Source organism: Tauraco erythrolophus, chromosome 8 (assembly GCF_009769465.1).
Source record: "Tauraco erythrolophus isolate bTauEry1 chromosome 8, bTauEry1.pri, whole genome shotgun sequence".
NCBI classification, from domain to species: domain Eukaryota; kingdom Metazoa; phylum Chordata; class Aves; order Musophagiformes; family Musophagidae; genus Tauraco; species Tauraco erythrolophus.
Window position 1 is genome coordinate 37,327,138 of NC_141472.1, and position 22,083 is coordinate 37,349,220.

General features: G+C 40.7%; 1 protein-coding gene across 1 annotated transcript in view; it reads right to left on the reverse strand.

Annotated features, from left to right (window-relative positions):
• Positions 1-22,083, reverse strand: part of TMEM163 (transmembrane protein 163) — a 101,113-nt gene that overhangs the window by 20,437 nt on the left and 58,593 nt on the right. The window contains exon 4 of the mRNA XM_086615926.1: positions 21,091-21,182. Coding sequence (XP_086472052.1) covers positions 21,091-21,182 — 92 coding nt within the window. The remainder of the gene's footprint in view (positions 1-21,090; positions 21,183-22,083) is intronic.

Here is a 22,083-nt window from a genome sequence, read left to right on the forward strand (position 1 = left end):
ATTCAAGAAGAGAATGCAAAGAAATGTTCAGTTCCTCTCCAGTTCTTAAAACCTGGATTATATGTGAGAAGACAGGGCAGACCACATGATGTTTCAGAGTGAGAGTGTGTCATGGTTTGATGGGGGGGGGGGTGGTTCTGGTGGCAGGAGAGCGGTTTTGCTCCCTGCAACCTCCCCGGTTTTGGAACCGGGTTAGGCTTAGTTCTGGCCACCAGATCAGACTGCCATCCCCCTCGGGGTTGAGCCAATAGGGCGCCTCTGCGAATTGCCCTATTTAAGTCAGGACAAAGGAACCGGAAAAGGCTCTTCGCCCAGGTTCCAGCAGAGAAGGGAGGAGGGCACTGCCCCCGCTCCCTGGCTCCCGGCCGGGCGGCTGCCTGCGTCGGGCCGGCGCCGCCCACGGAGGATGGCGGCGGCGGAGCCAGCTGGGGAACTCGGGGGCACCCCACTCCCGGGGTGCCCACTGGGCTGAGTTCACCTGGAGAGGACTGAGATCTGAGAGAAACAGCCGCATCGACAGCAGGTCAGTGAGGATGGAGCGGGAGGAGGTGCCGGAGCCGAGTTTCCCCTGCGGCTGATGGTGAGATGGCAGGTGGCCCCCCTGCAACCAGGACGGCCTCGGTGGAGCAGAGACCCACTCGCAGCCCGTGGGGAGAAGATGCCTGAGCCTGAGGATGGTCGTGTTGGGGTGCACGACAAGGCAGAGAGGCATCTGGAGTCTGCGTGACGACCCACGCTGGAGCGAGTGGCTACAGCTCCCTAAGTACCCGAGACTGTGGTAAAGCCCACACCGGAGCAATCTGTGGGGAAGGATTGTTTCCAGTGGGCTGGACTCACGCTGGAGAAGTTTGTGGATTTTTCCTCGTGGGTAGGGGATCCATTAGAGCAGGGGAAAAGGGTGTAAGGACTCCTCCTCCTTTGAGAGAGAAGCAGCAGTAACAGCACGGAATGAACTGACCTGCACTCCCCCAGTCCCTGCCCCCTGTGCTGCTGGGGGGAGGAGGGAGAGCCGGGAGGAAAAGGAAAGGGTGGGGGGAAGGTGTCGGTTTTAAAATCTGGTTTTGTTTCTTTCTGTCCTCTCGAGTAATCGGTTTTGTTTCCCTTTGTCCTTCTAAGTAATCATTAATAAACTGTTTTGCTTTGGGAAAGCCCGGTCTGTTTTGCCCAGGACCATGGTTGGTGGGTGCTCCCTCTGTTCTTGTCTCAACCCTCAGTCCCTTTGTTTTTTTTTTTCTCTCTACTTTACTGGAGAAGGAGAGACTGTGTGAGTTTTAGTTGCTGGATCAGCCTAAAACCACGACAGAGAGAAAGACAAGTCTCTTCTGCTCCTGATGATTTATCACAGAGTCCTCTAGAGGACTGCTCCTCTTTGTTTTGCTAGGATCTCACATTATAATCAAGGGAACTTCATTCTCTTTAACAAACCAGGACAGATGTTTGGTAAATCTGGTCAGTAGCATAACAGAGTCTGAAACATCTGTTTCCTCCCCAGATCTCCAAGGAAAAAGATTTTAAGTGCAGATATTAAAAAAAAAAAACCAGCAGGTTAGGTGCATCACTTTGTAGGCTGTCCAAGGCTCTCTCAATACCTAAATAAGGATCAGAGTCTCATCAGATTTGATGTTCTGCAGAACTAGACTCTCTATTCCTGCTCTGCAGAGCTTACAACCTAGTCTTATAAAAAGCAAACAAAATAGGTTAATGAAGAGAAGATAAAGTAACAGAGAATAATTCAGTTTTGTACAGGACACAGGCACAATGAGGCTTACAAAGCATACCCAGAACTTCACGGTAAAAAGGTAAACTCTTGCTTTAGTTCAAATGTACAGACCTGTGCTACTCTGAGATGGAGTTCCTCTTTCTGTGAAATACTACAGTATATAAGGCTTTGATTTCCTCTACACAAAGAGTAATAGCCAGTCTATTACAGTATTGATATATGCATAACTCCATTTTACTAATAGCTCCTCATATAAAATTCTATTACTATAGATAGATCTACAGCACAAGCAATTTTAATGTCTAAAGCAGAAACAGTTAAGAAGTTATATCTATATGTACATTTTTTTCTTCAAAAGTTGTATTTCCTTTGTTTGTTATTCATCATTTGGTACCTATCTGTTAGCTCAGTTCAAGGATGCTATAATTATTCCAGTAGCATGCTACTATTTTCAGCAACTCAGACATCAGGCCATCTGGTGGTTGGCAGCACATGTAATGTTCACATCAAGCTCAATCCAGAGACTGCAGTTGAACTGGCATTGCTCTGCCCAGGTCAGAAGACGCAGCTGGAGCAGTGGAGCAGGTGAGTAGCTGGTCATTTTATTCCCCAACACAAGCAACACTAAACCATGCTGTGGACAATCCACATAATCCTCAGTAAAGGTGCTGCCTGTCTACAGAGGAGCACAGACAACGTAGAGGCTAGCATCCTTCCTAGCGATGGAGTGGTATGCAGGACAAGGTACTCAACTCAGGTAGGCAAAACTGCTACACCTATTTTAAGAGAGATGTTTAACTCCTTTGTAGTAAATTGCAACACAGTCCTCATTCTTGTTAAACATAACCTGTTGCAAAAAGTAGGCAGAAAAGGCTTGAGACAGTCTGATTACCCCAGAGTCCTTCCCCTAGACTCAAATGCAAGAACAAATATCTGGCCCATAATCTGTGATAGAAGAAGAAACTCAAGGGATGGATTCTCTGCAATCCTGTAACAAGGGGTGAATATTAAATGGTAAGACAAGTAAGTGGGAGGAAAGTTCATCTCCCAAAAAGAATGAGTAAAATTGAAAATTAGACAGCTTTCCATTTCCCATTGCATGTTTGCAAGCAGGTCCGTGTTCTGCAGTAGATTCTTTTCAGAAGTTTGCAGTTTCACTCTATCTGAATGGGCCACTGCACAGAGATCTGTCCAGAGCCTCTTGACCCACTTTTGTCAAACTCGGAACTTTTCAGTACCATCTTCATGTATCACTTCTGTAATGTTTAGTGCTGCCATAACCTAAGAAGCTTATATTGCACAATCCTTCACAACAGATTCTGTTGTAATGATTGTTTTATTTTATTGGATGAGGTACAGAAACAGATACTAAAAGTTCTGCTCATTTACCTGGGGCAAATGCAGGTGTTAGATAACTTGAACACAGAACTGCTCCACAAAAGCTGGCTGACTCGCCCAAGGCCATTTGCTGAGCCAGTGACTGGTTGACATAAGATGCACACACTTCATGCAAGAATATGCTGACCTTTTATCCAAAAGCAACACTGAAAGAAAAGCCTTTCTATCCTTCCCAGCAGGCTTAAACAACATAGCCACCAACCTGTGAGTTGGAAACAACAGATTAAACTTCTTTGTGCCAAGACGTACTGTTGAACGCCAAGGGCATGAGAAAGGGAAGACAGTAAAGCATCATCACCTTCCCTTCGCACATCTTCTGAGAAAGACAGGCAAAACATTCTCTAAGGGCTTGACAGGAACCTTGCTGGCACAAGTCTACTATGCCCAGGGAACCCACACTTGCCCTGACCACTGGCTGAATTGGGTTTTCATGTATGTTGGAAAGTTTGGGGTTATCCCGATCTCTGTAAATTCTCCAAGTATCCAAGCCTAACGGCAAATATTTTGCATCTTTGCCTATGCCAGCAGATAAGTGACGACTTCAGCAATCTTGAGCTGCTTCTCTTACTCCCCAAATCAGTTTTACTGTGTCAAAAGAGTTCCCATACACCTACTTAACTAGAAATAGCTCAAAGTATAAAGAAAAAAGGAAGATGTTAATAACAGTGACAAGGGTATTAATAGCAGACAGAAATGCAGTCTGAGGTTTGAATCAGCATTCAGTCATCATATTTAGCAAGCCTAGCATCTCCTTTATATGCTAGCTTTTGGAATCCACAGCCATGCAAAATTCATGAGTATTGGCATAGTACTTTAAGTGCAAAAAATACGTGCTTCTTGTCTTCTTGAGTGTATCAATTTATCTGCAAAACCACTGGAACAAAATACTGCATAGTGTCTTCTTTCAATCCCATTTGCCAGAAAAATAAATTCTATCTAGATCACAAATCATCAAAATTTAACTACAAATGTACAAAATCAGAAACCTCCAAAAATTAATCTGAAATTTTAACCGTAGTACATAATAGACAAATTGTAATTGGTTGTTGTAAGCTTGCTTTATTTTCAAGCCATTAGACAATGAAAACTTTAACACAAGCCTGCTAACTTCCATCTGCTAACAATTACTCAATTGCTTTGTAACCAGTGTTTCCGACTGCACACAAAGGGTGTTAGTGCCAGTGTTTGTTGGCAAATGCAGCTTCATTAATAAAACTCAATTAAATTGGACGAGCCAACTGCCATTTCTAAACAAGTTCAAGTCAGCTCAGAAGCATCCATAAAAATTAACAAAAGAGCAGTTATACAGAAGTGAGGTTAGACTGGAAACCTAGTGAAGATTTTACAGATACCTGTAGCTTGGAATCACCACAGCATAATAAATGCTCCTCAGTCTCCAGGTCCCCCATGATCACCGTCAGCAGTTCTGACAATCTGGAGCAAATGATGGTCCACCTAATGCCCTCACAGCCCAGAACATTGGTATCTTCTTGCTAAGACGTGAGGGTACTCTCTGCCCAGCAAAACCCCTGTTGAACAGATCTCCATGTATCATATGCCACCAGTACCATCTACTTACACCTCCAGCACCTATTGGAGATCATGTACTTATTTTACAGTCATTTCTACATGAGTTGGTATAAGAGCTTCCCACTAAATATCTACTACATCATCAGAGATATAACGGATCTATAACACAAAATAATTGATCACTACAGGTTAGACAGGCAACAGAAAAGATCTAATGAAGAAGGCATGAATCTGAAATCTCCCTCAGTTCCATGTAATATATTGCTTCTAAAAACAAAGAGGAACAGAGACAATGTAGTCAAAACATTTGAAAACATAATGGAAAACCATTATTTGATTTTCAAAAACAATAAGCTTTCTGGAATCTTTCAGAATGCAGTATAGTTTAAATAATAGACAAATTCACAAAGGACAAGTTAAGGGCATCTCTCTGATAGCAGGGCATCTCTCTGATATCCAGGCAATAATCAACTTTTAGATCAACTAAAGCTCAAACTTGCAAAAGTCTTTCTTTTAAACCAATGGCACTTGGAACGTAAGGGTAATTAAAACTATGTCATTAAGTAGTCGGTAAAGAGAAATTATTTAGTATTATGATTTTAACAGTGAAACCACCAAGTCTTCTTTAGTTTGCTGTAGGTCTTGGTAGCAGATCATGATCTGCCCAAGATACTTCTTGATGTGTTTTTGATGCAGTATTCCTATCTGAAAATACAGAAGATTATATAAAGTATAATTCATTGTATTAAAACACATCAATTTTGTAAACTTTTCAATATAGCGCTGTCACAGATGAAACATACTGTTAAATCAGTTGTACTGCAGCCTCAGGCACCAGAAATTAAATTATTTGGGCTTTCAAAACTGCCAAAGATTTTGTACAGCTTTCGAGCTTCAGTTACTGCTAATTCACTTCTCGTGGATCTCAGAAACATGATCATGTCTAAATCCTAAAAACTAAACTAATGTCTGCAATTTAATGCTTGGTTCGGGGTGAACCTGACAATTTCCAGAAGTCGTTCTTCTGAAAGCAGTACTACAGCTCATATACAACCCATATACATCTACACAACTCCATAAATACCCATTTTTCATCACACCAGTCCTGGATATTTGCACTCACACCCATCAAAATAAGATCAGTGTAACTGTATTATATCACATGGAGCTGCCATCTCATCTTTTCCGTAACACATTCGCTGTATAGAGCTCTAATAGACACAATTCTTCATTTACTAACAAATTCTCACAACTCATAAGGAAATCAGAAAAGGAAATCTATCACTATAAGCACCTGACAGTCTTTCTCTTAATCAAAACAAATGTTACTTTGCATAAATTAATGGTTTTTAAGCGAGTAGCTTTGAAAAGCACTGAGATTCAGGGGGTTCCACCTCCACAAACTGTCAATTTTCAAGCTGCTAATAGAAAGTGGTTTTTTTCCTTTTTTTTAATCACAAAATTAATTTCTTAAGGAGAAGTCATCCAACTATTCAATTAATTTGCATCTAGCTGACACAGCAAAACACCCTTCTAACTAATGGATTCATCCTTAATTCTGTCCTACATTTGTAATTATTTGTTACGATTCCCTACAGGTAGTGATAAGACTACAATTCTGTAATATTTCCATCATAGAACTAAAGACTAATCTCACCCAGATCGCTATGGTGATTAATCTTCAATGTAATAAAGCAATTTTACCTTTAGCATGGCTCTTGCCACACTGACTGCTCTTTACATGAGTTGACCCATTCCAGCCAAACGAACCACTCTTCCATGGAAGCTGCAGTCAGCCTGAAGACTGCAGATTTAGACTTTTGACTACTTGTTTTGTAACATTTTGTAAAAAAAAAAACAAAAACAAAACAAAACAAAACCAACCAAAAACACAACAAAAAAACGCCATAATAATAAAGTTACAAATACACCCCCAGTGACAACCTGTGCTACATACTGCCTCAGAAGAGACCTGGGGTAAGCTACAGAAGGGTGATGGTAACAGAGTTTTCCTTGTATCAAGTGACTGCTACAAAACAGCCACTGCAAGAGGCTTCCCTTCTTAATTATCATCCTGCTATCTTTCTGGCTAACGGAATACAGTACCAACAAGGGTTCATAATGAAGCTCTTGGTAATTACTCCTCTCAAGTCAATCTGTTCTCATATGCAGCAAAGGTGGTGTAACAGAATTAAGGATTCAGAAAAAAATCAGTGATGCATACGAATACAATCTGCAAAAACCTGTTAACTTTCTCTCAGCAGCTCACAGAGACAGTTGTTTTGGGGCAGTGGAGAGGGAAAGAGGTCTCATGTACTTGGTAGTATGTCTGTTACGTCCTGGAACCTCTTTTACCACCACACTTCAAGTTCATTAAAATAGTCCCTGGAATGTGATAACACCATGTGGAATAAAACAAGGTTGTCAGGAGCAGCCTAATTACTTCTCAGTTTTGTTAACATATGGTACAACTAAAATGCTATATTAAAAATCTAACCTTCCTGTCAAATACTGTGCTATTCTCCCACCTTTTTCATTCATTGCTGTATCTCAGATTACTTGATCTTTTTTGATTACATGGGTTATTTGTGTTTGTGGGGTTTTTTTATTATTACTTTTTCCAGTGTAAAGAACCTCACAGAACCATAAAACCGCCCTGGTCGGAAGGGACCTCAAAAAACCACCTGGTCCAACCTTTCATGGGAAAAGGAGCCTAGATGAGATTATCTAGCAGCCTGTCCAATCTCAACTTGAAAATCTCCCGCGGCGAGAACTCTACCACATCCCTGGGAGGCTGTACCAGTGACTGACTGTTCTCACTGTAAAAAAATCTCTCTCTTGTATCAAGACTACTTACGTTTTTCTCTGAAAACGTCGCTTACCTTATTAATGGAAAACATTTTGATAATTTCAGCAGAGCTACAGAGATAAATGTGACAAAGATAACTGTGAGAAAAGTCATTATAAACCACTAGTGTTTGTATTAATATTCTTGAGGTAGAAACTATATTCTCACATTCGCAAAAGCTGCCATCAAAACAAGCTTCAGTTCCTCATCAAGTTCTCTGGCAGCTACAATACTATAAATAAAAGATAATACCCCAAATTCCTACATACAATTCTGTAATTTCCAAGAGCTGGTTTACTCTATTTTAATTCTGTATTTTCTTGGATGTTAAGAATCTTACCATGATATATTTTCTAAGATAAATTAATTTTCCACCATGAGAACAGTGGAACAGTTTGCCCAAAGAGGTTGTGAAGTCTCCATCCTTGGAAGTTTTCAAGACCTGACTGGATAAAGCTCTGAGCAACCTATTCTGATCTCACAGCTGACTCTGCTTTGAGCAGAAGCCTAGGCTAGACACCTCCTGAGGCTCCTTCCAACCTGAATTATCCTGTGATCCTATGAATTTTTATTCATAAAATCTTCATCTCTGCAGGCTCTGTCAAGACTTTCAGTACTAATGGCTTCTAATAGCCCACAGAAAAGGAAACATTAAAATCTCTACAGGCTGCTTTCACCGCTGGAGTGAAAAGGTAGTGTTAAAACTATTACTTTGCAAGGAACTGTAACTTAGCATTAAAATGAGCCGCAGGCCAGTAAGTGCAATATGAGCTCTACGCCCAGGAGTAACGTGAGCTTCAGCAAAGCTGAGTAAATGAGTTTTATGATGGATACAGGATTTAACCTCTGAATAAACCCAGAGTTTAAGTAAGGAAAAATTTAAATGATAAAAGTAATTGATTAATAAAAACTATATATGTGCCAATTCCTGTTTCCCAATGATTTGAAAGGATTTTAGCATTAAGAAGTGACAGAGTGAATATCATGTCTGGAATCCTTCAGCAGAAGGGGCACAACACACAAGGCAATTGCCCAAGCGGTTTTTGCTATGTCAGGAGTTCGAAAAATATTTTTGCGCATACAGTATCCATTCACTTTCTAATTCTGTATGTGTCTATACATTTTTTCTCAATTGTCTTCTCCATCTAGCCACATGACAGGAACCCTTTTGTATCTCTTCATTTTGCCGGTGCTCTTGTTTTCATTCTTTCTTCCCATTACCAAACACAAATTACATTCTGTGAATGCTCCTCAATTAGTAACTTGGAGCTTGCAATAACCTGCACCACGTTTCTTCTAGATGTGATGCAGTCAGCCTGTTTAAACAAAGCCAGGCCTGCTTCATTTAATATTTGCATTATGGCAGCTCTTATAGACTGACTACAATAGCCAAAAATAATATTCCAGTCACAGTCAGCTCAAGATTTCTCAAGTGTAGACAAAATTGAATGCTGATATTCAAAGGGTGAGAACTTGAGAGGGAAAAGCTCAATTTTTGGTCACCAACAAATGATTTTCTGATGGCAAAATAGTGGGCTCTGGTCTATGGAGATGAAGTGGCGGACAGCAGAGAAAAATGGAAGAGGACTGAGAACTAAATCAGTGGACAAAGAATATGGAAAGGGAAAAAGTCAGAGGATGTTTTGGAGAGAAGAGGCTGAAAGTGTTTGTTCTGGTTTGCAGTCATTTGGGGTGCCAAGAGATGGCTGGGAACGTTGCAGATGCGGGCCTCCCTTTCTCTTCCCTTGATCTCAACTGCAACCCTTGTCCTTCCAAGACCCACAGCTTTTCTTCTTACAGCTACCGTCTCTTCCACAGCAGCCTGTTTGCTATCTACACATCCTATTCTGCTTGTCACACAGCAAGGAACAGGAGGAACTGCGGAAGGACTATTCCTGCCACCAAGAAAGAGTATGTAAAGCAGCAGAGGAGAGGCCTGAGCAGCCATGCTAGGAATGCAAGCCTGCACAGCAACATCCACCCCTGCACACACCCCAGCCACAGCAGGGGCAGGTGATGGCAACATCTCTACGGCTGTGTACCCTATCTCCAGGGCACGCTGTGCCACAAGCACAGCTCGGCTGCCCCTTATTTTAAAAAGTGGCATTAAAATTACAGCGCAGCTGTTCAGTAATATTTGTTCCTTACTACCCATTCTGCAATATCGCTGAGATAATTCTAGCCATGTTTTTCATTAGGGTGACACCCAGAACTGGACTGTAAAATCTGCCTCTTAAACCCATTTAAGGGCTTACTCTAAAAAGAACAATTACTAGCCACTGTCATAATACCAGTCTCAGTCTTGAGATTCCTGCTTCTTTGTCATGCTCTGCTGCTAATCTGAAGCTTCTCTGTGTCCAATTAGACAGTTACATTGCTTGTTTATGTTTGCAGTGTAGCTTATCTGTTATCAAGTTTAGCTACCGAGGAGTTCTTGAACACCAAATTGCACAGAATCGCAGCTGTTCAGAGCATTTACATCTGCCTGTTGCCGGGTGAAGAGGGAATAGAGGCACTTTAAGATGCACTTTAAAAGGAATAGAGTGGGCTCAATGTTCATCGCACATGTTCCATAATCCACCTCCAACTGCCAGAATCCAGATCAGCACTGTTATAGCTACTCCTTCTTCTCACCATAAAAAAAAAAATCCCCACAAAACCCAAATCGGGTTACAAACCAAAGAGAATTCAAGTAATAGTCAAAATTATTATTGAAAGCTGATTTCTCAATTATTATATGAAAAAATACACTGTGGTATCGCATAGTCTAATCTCTTCTTAACGAGCATGCAGGCAAAATGCTGTTTATATCTGAGATTCAGATGTGCTATGCTATTCAGATGATCCATTTCATGTTGAAATGTTATAGGCCTTCTAAAGCTTTTATTATCCTCGGGAGTTCAACTAGTTGTTGAAGAACAGGCTATTTAAAATCATGCATTTGAACTAGGGCAACAGTTCCATAAATATTTTGATTCTCCAGGTATTAAATATCTGCCAATAAAAGCTGACAGACATTTCTACAACTCAGAGACTTTGAAAACTCTTATGACCTATTTTCCAGCTCCTGGTGTGCGCAGACCGTACAATTGCACGTACAGTACGCCTGCCTTATAACTACCCTCCCAGTTGATGAAGAGCTGATCGCTGCTCCTACCCTTGTAGCAAGTGATTGCAGGTTTTGTCATTCCCTTCAAGCTGGAAATTAAAGCCTTTTGAGAATTTCTGTAATTTCTGTAATACTCAGTTTTTATGATGATCATCAAATTTCAGTACAGAACACCACCATATCTCTGAATTTTTATATATGTGTGTGCGTGTATGAACACTAGGCAATATACACAAATACTTCCTAATCAACTACCAGTGAAGTAAAAGAAAAGATTTTCATAAATTAAATAGATTCTGGATCTAGCTCCAGTAAAATCATGGCCAAGTCTACAGATGCCACACTTTTAGAAACAGATTTTAGAATGTACAAATACATTGCTATTTCGTATTTAATATAAATTTTATGTGTGAGGATTTTGTGTGTGCACGTGCATAAATGTATGTATACATGCATTTCTGCCTGGATAAGAGCAAAGTTTATGATTGCTTCACTTTTGCTTCAGTATGGGATAATGGACTTATGGAGAAATGATGCAGTTCAATAAGTCAGGCTAAAGAAGCACCTTAAACTTGTATCTAGCATTGTACCTGGATGTAGTATTTCAGCTAAATATTTCAGAAGACTGGTTTACAAATTTTCAGCGTGGTTAAAAAGAAACTATACTTCTCCTCCTATAAAGCAGATATACGAGCACAGGCGAACACTTACTTTGCAAACTCTGCACTGTGCTCCACTGGGTAGGAGAGACACCCATGTGCCACATGAGGACCACCTCATGGTAGCTGAGAGTCAGACAAGAGCTGAAGAGGTAGGTTCTTCACTATTTGCAGTTTGTAGGCTATCTCCACGCATTTGACATTTTTCCAGATCACTTAGCTATTCCATTCACTCACCACAAAGGAGTTTTTCCTCCAGCCACAGAGGTTTGCCCTGAACTGTGGGTAGGTGTGGATTCTGCCATCTGTGCTTCAAGTCTCTTTCGTATGTATGGCATAGATAAAATTATCCGCAGTTTTTTCAGCGTGACTGATATGTTGGGTCTGAATTGAGAGGATTATTTTCATTCAACACTACCTAAACAGACAGTGCTCATTTAGTCGGGCAAAACAGCACAGCAGAGCCAATCTGCACATGAAGATTTAAATACAGTACTAATACTGAAAAATAGGTTTTTTTTATTTCTGTGAACCAAGAGAGAATACACACTGCAATTATATAAACCAGTATGCTTTCTTATTGTGAATCAGAGGAAAAAAAAGAAAGAAGAGCCAGATCTAGCCTGGCAGTACGGCAGTCATTTCCTTCCATGAAAGGCAGTTTCTAATTCTTTTAAGCTTTGGGTGCAAGAGTAGGATACGTCATGGTCCCCATATCACATGCCTAAATGAAACACACATACACACAATATAACTGCAATAAGGCTGCCCATGACCAAACCCCTGGGGCAAATATTCTCAAGTGGTGTCGTCTAAACATAAGCAAGAGAAAAAAAGGAGTTGTGATCACTTTGGAAAGAGAGGCTCACTCTGCCTTAGGGTCCCACCTGTCATCACATTTTCTCAGTAAGAAAGAAGTCTTTACACCAACTCCTCACGTTTGCCCAGCAGCCACACAGACGTGCCCGCTTCTTTTACCTGCAGACACGGCTCTACAAGAGGCGGCGATGGTGATGGCTCTTTACAAAAGTTGAACAGGGTAGTAATGATCATGCTCAAAGCAAGAATCGCTGGCAGGATCAAAGCCTCTGGAGTGCTCTGGACTAGGCCATAAGCAACTAGGCAAGAGACTATAGAGCAAAAGTAGATTTGCAATTGAAGAGACAAAGTAGAACAAAGCAGTAAGCTATCATTTCATGAAGCCATACAGCACTTTTGCCTAGCAACCAAAGAAGGATATCATGTATATGTCTGATTTCTCCTGCCTTCCAAAATTGAACTGCATCAGAAAGTAAAGAGCAGGAGAACAAGATGTCAAAGGAGTATTTGTCCACAAGATACCCACGCTGACAAAGGGAACATCACAGCAAAGGACAGGTTTGGATGAGGCCCTGAGCAACCTGATCTAGTTGGAGATATCCCTGTTCCTTGCAGGGGGGTTGGACTAGATGACCTTTGAAGGTCTTTTCCAGCCCTAACGATTCTATGATTCTATGACAGTTCCTCCAGATATATTCAATTCACAGTGGGTGTCTACTTACCATACACAGAGTTGTACAAATGATTTTACTATTGCTGTTTACTTAAGTCTAAATTCCAGAGAGAAGGTAACTAAGCAACTGGTAAGGATTTCTAATCACTTCACTAGGCTTCTCAAAGGTCACATGCCAAAGAAGATGCAAGGTTATAAAAGAAAAACTGTTCAAAGTTGTATCCTTCTGCTTGATAAACATTCACGGATTCGTGGCATATTCGAAACACTAACATGCCTACCTGCTGCACTGCCCCATTTACCTGAAGAGGTTACTTATAAGGAAAAACTGAAAGCAAAGGCTTATTCTGTGAAAAGCTAACTGACAGAGTACACACTCAGGAGGGCATCAAGTAATAAAGGGCTTGGTACACTAGTAATTTTGTAGTCACTGAGTACTCTAAAAAGACTGCTGATATTACTAATATGAGTCATAAAGTGTTTTTAAATATCCTAATTCCTATGTCATACTGTTACATAGCCATAAGTTTCATCCCTAGTGCAAAAAGTCCTAGGAAAGGGTCAGAACACCCCTGGTTCCCTTCCTTCCTTCATTATATATCCCTATGTAATGGATAAGGCACGTGTATGGATATTCACATAGTGGATTCCTAGAGCTCTCTGACAACTGAAAATTCCAGTGAATCACCAGGTTCTTCATTCATCAGACAGAAAAAAAGGCACAACAATGTTTAGAATTTATAAACTGAAGATGCATATATACACACAGAGAGAGGTCTGAAATAAAATGTACATCTTCATTAGTGAGCATAATTAAATCTGGGGGTAGAGTAGTGAAAGATCTAAGAAATTTCTAATTGTTGCATCCAGCATGCTCATTATGAGCCAGGTTTCTTATTTACTCAGTCCCTGAGGAACAGTCAAATATCTATCTTAGACATCGCTTTTAGCTCAAATTAAGTCAAAATTCTTGGATTAAGCTCTTACAGTTGTGCTCTTCCAGATGTCAAAATAGATGAGAACACTGGTTCATTCTCCTCATGATTTAAGAATCTATTAACAATGAAATCCTCAGGGCAGGCATTGGCCAATGGATTCAGCACTAGGATGGTATCAAATCCCGCTGCCACAGCTGAAGTATAACGTATGGACATGAAAGTTGTTACTGACACATAGCACAGTTTTTAGACAATGTGTAACTGTAAATCTGCAAAGACTGCAAGACCTTCCCAATTCCTGATGTACTGTTTTTAAACCTAGCATAAGGTGAGAAGAGATATGCAAAATAAATAGTGGAACAGAGATAAATGAAGCCACCTACTGTCCCAGGTAAAGTGTCATCTTACCCACAAAGAAAGAGCGCTCCAGAATCACACCAAGGACAGGAATTATTATTTTTCTCCTGGCAAAAAGCTTTCTCAGCAGCACGTGGAAGTATGACAGATATTTGCGCTCTTGTCTGCCACAAGGTAATTTTGTTATTTTAATACAACCACCAACGTTTTGGACGACAGCTTCATCAATATAGGAAAAAAAAAAAAAAAAAAAAGACATCTGCATCCATTATGTATTATGTCATGGCAACAGAGAGCTTCACGAGTTCATTAGAAATTATTTACTAATGATACAATTTAATTGTCTTATTACAGTAACAAAGGAAAGAATAGCTGAAGTCTGACACATGCAATAAAAAAAAAACAAAACAAAACAAAACAAAAAATATGAAAATAAAAAACCAGCACTGAAAGAAATGCAAGCTTTCTGCTCTTGGCTTTATCCAGCATGCTCATTATGAGTAAGGTTTCTTATTTACTCTGGCACTGGGTTAAGAAAGATGTTGACAGACTGGTTCTTGGGAAACACAGAATTTAACTTGGTATCATCAACAAAATAATGTATAATAAACACCAGCTGCAACTGTCAAGAATCACTACGTTAAATATGCTGCACAGTGTTAGTTTTTGCAATACCGAACTCAATACCGAATACAAGCACAAACAAAACCCATTAGTCAAAAAAAACAAAATCCTAGGAGCACTGGATCCTAGTGCGGGATGGCACTAGCTGATTCTCAGTCCTGCACTGCATTGGAAAGCAAAGCAAGATTGTAGCTCTGTAAGGTAACGACAGGGCTACTGCTTTGCAGCCTAAGAAGCAGCACTGCCCCATTTGACCTGAGCAGGCTGGCAACTTGCGCTATTAACTTACTACATCCTGAGCAGAAGGAATCAAACAAGAGATGCTTCCTTTGTTCACAGTTTTGAGACTTTTCCAGTCAACTCCAAGCTCCATCTTTTACAGCGTTTTCTCAAGGCTGTGTGCCTGAAGTCTGCTACTCTGTTTTCTCGATCTTTCCTTTTTTAGTGGTTATTTCTCACTTTCCCCTCACACACAGTTCCAGCACTCCAAGTCCTTCAGCCTGGAGAAGAGAAGGGTCCAGGGAGACCTAATAGCAGCCTTCCAGTTCCTAAAGGGGGCCTACAAGAAAGCTGGAGAGGGACTTTTTACAAGGGTGTGTAGTGACAGGACAAGGGGCAATGGCTTTAAACTGAAAGAGGGGAGATTTAGATTAGATCTAAGGAAGAAATTTTTCACTCTGAGGGTGGTGAGGCACTGGAACAGGTTGCCCAGAGAAGCTGTGGATGCCCCATCCCTGGAAGTGTTCAAGGCCAGGTTGGATGAGGCATTGAGCAACCTGATCTAGTGCCTGCCCATGGCAGGTGGGTTGGAACTAGATGATCTTTAAGGTCCCTTCCAACCCAAACCATTCTACAATTCATTCCTGGATTTAACAGACCAAGAGCTGCCCTTTGGCTGTATTGCTAGTTACCAGTTTGAACTCTCATGAGATGTTTTTCTAGGTCCTTGATGTATCAATCTTCTATCAAGAAATTACTCTTACTGCTGTTTACTGGAATTATTTATGCACATGGAAAAACACTGTTACTATATCATTTTCAATAAATTTATTCCTTCAAAAGAATTTAGATTTCCTTTAGCAGCCTAATAAGCTATTATGTCGCTAAAGATCTACTAAAGGGCAGAATATTCAAGAATATTTGTACATTGGTTATGGAGAACAAGAAGGGGGACCATTCAGACTTCTTTGCACATCTTGAGCGGCTCAGTGATCATTCAACGCTCAAATCACAAAACAGAAGACTGGATTCAGACCTTTAACCTGGCAACCTATTCTAATTGACCCTGCTTTGAGCAGGGGGTTGGACTGATGATCTCCGGTGGAGTCTGCCAACCCTAGTCGTTCTACAGCACAGTGCTGCACAAAACTCTTATCAGGAAGCAATAAGCTGTACCTGGTCCAAACCACACAAGTAGTGTTTCTACTATATTGTTACAGTCTCTGTTTTATTACCTGCATCAGAGTATATTCCTTCCTCTTAGCTTCTCCTCTTATGAAGAAAAATAGGGAATTGCAAGAATATTATTTTGGTTGTAAATTTTCATCTTTTGTTGATATTCAAAATCATTTCTCAAGTTATTTGAGCACTTATTTCTTTCTTGGATTTCTTGATCATTGCTTTGCTGATGATTTGTTCAGCACCTCTTGAGTTTTCTGCATGTTAAATTGCAACCCAGCAGATCATGCTGAGCAAATCAAGCACTCATGAACTATGTACTCTGACTCTCTTTATAGGTATCTAGAGTCCTTCCCCATTCTTGCATTTCCTCAAGACCTACAATTCTTTCAACCACTCTTCTAAAATACATGAAAATGTAGTAGCCTGGTTTTACTCTTCTATTTGACTGCCAAAACAGAAAGATGGTGAAGTGTGAAACTATCCAAAAAGTACCCGTAACAAACATATCAAATATTCATCCCACTCCTACACACTCTTTCATTAATAAGCCATCCAGTCTCAAGCAGTGTCTCACAGAGCCTACAATCTTACAGTGGTTTATACCTGATCTTGGTGAATATTCATTATATTTTCAAAGCAACTAGGTATATTTAAAAGTAAAGCATAAAAATGTCCTCATAATTTCATCATATTTTAAGCCATACTTTAAACACGAGCAGATATGTCTTTCCACAATGACTTAAGAAAAATTGTAATCAACAAAAGGCTTGAAAAGCCTCCTAGCTTTAGCTTTTCAGGTCATCAATATCAAAGAATTTTCAAGAAGGGCAATTTGCAAAGGTAAGTTAAAATGTATTTAGTAACTCACTGGATGTGAACCACCATGAGAATCAGCAAAGATGTACATTACATAACTTTGGTCACATGTGCACTGAAAAAGCACCTCCTCATCTTGCCCCAGAAAATGAGAGAAATCAAACGAACTCGTAAAAATGAAAGCCATTAAACTCAGCAGAACAAATTTTCATGATAATTTCAGCACTACAATTCCCCTGAAGTCAAATGGAAATGCATTGGTTCAGCTTAGCAGAACTTGGCACAGCAAGCAGTTCTGTACTGTTCATTCCGAGTACCAGCCCATGAAATGCTGCATCTCTAACTCCATATGGCTACATCTTGAGTAAGACTACGCAGTTCTTTTACATCTTGGCATTTTATTCTGCGTATTTAATTCATAGCACATCATGAGTCAGGCTGTATTCTCTGTGTCTTTTTCTGGGGTTTTGTTATTCATTCTCTCCCAATGACGTCCAACAGTCAGGATAGGGTCTAATGCTGTCAGGCATTACAGGCCAATTGGATCTAATGCTGCCAATGCATGACAGGCTTTCCACCAATTTCAAAAGATTTTGGATCAATCTCTTGCTGTCAAGTTCATGAAACAGGAAGTTTCATAAGTTTGCAACACATAATTAAAGGGCAATTCTACTTGTTTTTTGTCAAGGAGCTCAGGTTATTTTCAGATATGTTAGGATACACAGACAAATGTACTATTTAAATCAATAAAAGACAGACCTACAAATAAAGAACTAAAATGAAGTCACTCTGGCGTACTCATAAACAGTAGTAATGCTTTTGCAGAAACCCAGAGTTTTGCACAGGCTGCTGCACTAAGGCGAAGTATGACTAGGCATGCAGAAACAGGAATAACACACAGCATGACCTAAGCATCTACATGAATTTGCAGCAAACTGTCCAGGAGTCTGAGACTTCCCCACGAAGGCACTGGCACACAGGAAACTTGACTGTGAAATACCAGGTGTAGTTACAGGCAAACACGATACAAATACTTGCCTTGGCTACAAGGCAAGTAAGTAGCCAGGGGTCATGCAACATGTTCCCAGCATAGAGTAAAAATAATTACACGCAGCCTTTCAAGCGAGAGATTGATTAAACACAACAGGATATTAGAAGTGGGGCTCCCTCAGAAATCTGACACAGTAAGAATTGCCTGCAGATACAGAACTATCTCTTTGCTTGTCGGCACTATGATGATTCTCCTGTCAATTCTAGAAATGGAGGGATAACCAGACTGCCTATCCAGTGATTCATATTCCCAGCATATGTTGACATTCTTTCACTCGGTGCTGATCTCATCATGTAACCTCAGCTGTCTTTAACTACAGGGCATGGCAAGTAATTCATTGACTTAATTTGGCCTTATGTAAAGCAGAGGGATTATATGAAGCAAATTAAAAATGAGCATAAAAAGCAGGAAAATATGTTTGCTACTTTGCTTGTTCACTTTGCTGGCTTAGCCATAGGGATATGTTGATTCTTCTTTTGTATTGGGATTTATTTTCTATGATTCTATGATTCTCTATAAAGTACTTTACAATGTTCACTTGAAAAAGCTCAGCAGAAGGAGATTTCAAAAATATGTTAATTGAATGTTGACAGGAATCTCTGTGGACGCCCACAAAAGCAAGATACTCAGGAAATGTCTGTTAAGATCTCCAAATTTGTGCAGGAAGACTAATTTTAATCACATATTTCTGAATTTATTTTTATGAATCAATGCCACATCAATCTTCTATGGCCTTTTATTCCAAACTGTTATGTATGGAGCCCTGCCAGAAGCAAACTCACAGCACTGGCAAGCTGTCACATGAGCCTGAGTTAATGCATGGGAAAATGCTGCTTAGTTTTTATTAGTTTTTACTAGTTTTTATTAGTTTTTAGGAAAGGACTATGAAGACAAGTTACAGTCCCCTTTGCGTGGCGGCTTTTTTTTTTTAACTTGATCCTACCAGTTATGCAAAAGCTCAGTTTGATCAGACTTCCCTTCTTGTAGAGGTGTTTCAGAACAAAAACTGCCTTATACCCCTTTATTGCAAAAGTGTAGTCCGTTCCAGGGAATAGTTGAACTATCTTCAAACAAGCCAGATGGGATACTGCTAGCAATGGCAGCACAAAACAAAAACAAACCAGAAAAATGCACTGCAATTCTCCATCTAGATGTATCCAAAATTTGAGTAAGAAGTTAAAGCCTTCTTGATGCACTATCTGGAATAATTCTCGAGCAAATCTTCACCTGATCTTCTCATCCACTACATGTGTTGCCAATAGAAACGCTGCACAATGATGCAGAATATATTTTCCACTGTGATCAATACAGCACTGCAAATGAAAGATATTTTTTTCCATAGGATCCACACAACAATCATGAAATCATAGAATGGTTAGGGCTGGAAGGGACCCTCAAAGGTCATCTAGTCCAACCCCCCTGTAAGGAACAGGGATATCTCCAACTAGATCAGGTTGCTCAGGGCCTCGTCCAACCTGGCCTTGAACGTCTCCAGGGATGGAGCATACACCACCTCTCTGGGCAACCTGTTCCAGTGTCCTACAACTCTCATGGTAAAAAATTTTTTCCTAATATCCAACCTGAATCTACCTCCCTCTATTTTAAAACCATTACCCCTTGACCTATCACAACTGGCCCTCCTGAACAGCCTCTCCCCATCTTTCTTGTAGGCCCCCTTGAGGTACTGGAAGACCGCTATAAGGTCACCCCAGAGCCTCTTCTTCTCCAGGCTGAGCAGCCCCAACTCTTTCAGCCTGTCCTCATAGGAAAGGTGCTCCAGCCCTCTTATCATCTTCATGGCCCTCCTCTGGACCCTCTCCAACTGGTCCATGTCCTTCTTATGTTGGGGACTCCAGAACTGGACACAATACTCCAAGTGAGGTCTCACGAGGGCAGAGTAGAGGGGCAGAATCACCTCCCTCGACCTGCTCTCCACGCTCCTCTTGATGCAGCCCAGGATGCGGTTGGCCATATTGAGCTTCTCGTCCACCAGTACTCCCACGTCCTTCTCCTCAGGGCTGCTCTCGATCCATTCACCACCCAGTCTGTATTTGTGCCTGGGATTGCCACGACCCAGATGTAGGACCTTGCACTTGGCCTGGTTGAACTTCATGAGGTTGGCACGGGCCCACCTCTCCAGCCTGTCGAGGTCCCTCTGGATGGCATCCCTCCCTTTCAGCGTGTCGACGGCACCACACAGCTTGGTGTCATCGGCGAACTTGCTGAGGGTGCACTCCATACCACTGTCCACATCACCGACAAAGATGTTGAAGAGGGCCGGGCCCAGCACGGATCCCTGAGGGACGCCACTCGTGACCGGTCTCCACTTGGACATCGAGCCGTTGACCACTACTCTCTGAGTGCGGCCTTTAAGCCAATTCCTTATCCACCAAGTGGTCCATCCATCAAACCCATGCCTCTCTAGTTTAGAGAGAAGAATGTCGTGCGGGACAGTGTCAAAAGCTTTGCACAAGTCCAGGTAGTGAATATACCTACTTTGCAAGCATACACTTTTTTCCACAAAGAAGACATGCAAGTACTGATATACTCTTATTTATCAAAGCAGTGATAGCTCCGTATATAAAAAGGGCGAGTCTATCTCTTTGTACAGCAGTCACAATAAACTGTGTCACCCTACTGTCATATCACTAATCCAGACTCAATCTCATCAGATGTTCTGTAATCTCAACTTCTAATAATATCACTAGCAGTTGAAGTGATTTACATTCAAAGAGAAGAGGGTTGTGTTCCAATCTTGTTAAGGGAAGCAAAAATATAATACAAGCATCAATTTTTAAAACATACTCTAGTAAGACTAAAGCAGTAAGACGAAAAATAAAAGATTTACAAAACCGTTACAGGCTGCAAATTCAGTTTACTTGATACAGATGCTGCAAGGAAAAAAAATTGCAAAGCCCTAACAATTACTATCTTGGCTAAAAAGAAACTGAAAATCTCTATTACATGAAGGTTTGCCTAAGGAAATGTTATATGTTTGGGACCAAACAGTAAGTTGGCAGAAGAAAAGAACACTTGCTGACATGACAAAACGTTTTTTGTCCAAGTGCTGGAATCTGTAGCATCACAGCTTGACAGCACAAGCTCTGCAGGCCTCTATCAAAGCCAAAAGTAATTAAGTGTACTTACATGTACTCCCTGTGTGCAGAATGCACAGCAGCTGCGTTGCTGTAACGCCACAAAACTATCGCTGACGACAAAACATCCAGGGTAGCATCAAACTGAAAGAGACACAGAGTCAATTGTTTTGTGGGCCATTAAGTGTGCCCTGTACTAACAGTAATGCATTTACTATCCTGCTGCACAGGCACGAAGCAGCTTCGAATGAATCATTTTAATGAAAGCGGGATTTACATTTATTAAATCGATCTTCACATTTTTGCCAGGTGTTATTGCACAATGATACAGTTCAGAGCTCAGTAAGTCAATCAAAGGATTAAAACTTTTTATTTGTAATCCATCACCTGTGGAGAAGTTTAGATAAAAAACAAAACCAAACCTAGCGGACAATCAGCCACTGTGGCACCACAAGAGTTAAAATACTAATATGATTCTTATGCAAAGAATCAAAAAAAAGTGTTTAAAAATGCCTGTCAAACATTGTTTTTTTCCTGTAAATTCACTAATTTTCTGGCACAGAAGGTTTTGTTTCAAAGCAGGGAAATATTAATTTTTTTTCAAAATCCCGTTGTATCCCGATTTCATATTGTGCATCATCAGCAAATGTGCCGTGTTGGTATTTCCAGTAAGTGAAGATATGATGTCAAGTAACACTGAAAACCAGGCTTGTCCCACTGTAAGAACTTTCATCATCAAGTCAAACTTTCTACAGAGTCAACCTAACCTTCAAACTTGAAAGCAAATGCCAAACTGTTTGAAATTCGTCATTTTGCTTGTCATTAGGAATTTTGTGCTCTGCCACTAGTGGGGGAAGTCACAGCAACTACTAGAGAGGAAAGCTGTCATCCCAAAGTCAATTGGGGTTTTACCATAGACTTCAATAGGAAAAGGGTCACGCAAAGTTCAGAAGGGAACTTCAGAATTTGGCTCAAGTTCCACGACAGAACTGATTAAGCTGAGAGACTTTGTAGAAAAAAAAAAACATATCTGGTGGATAATATT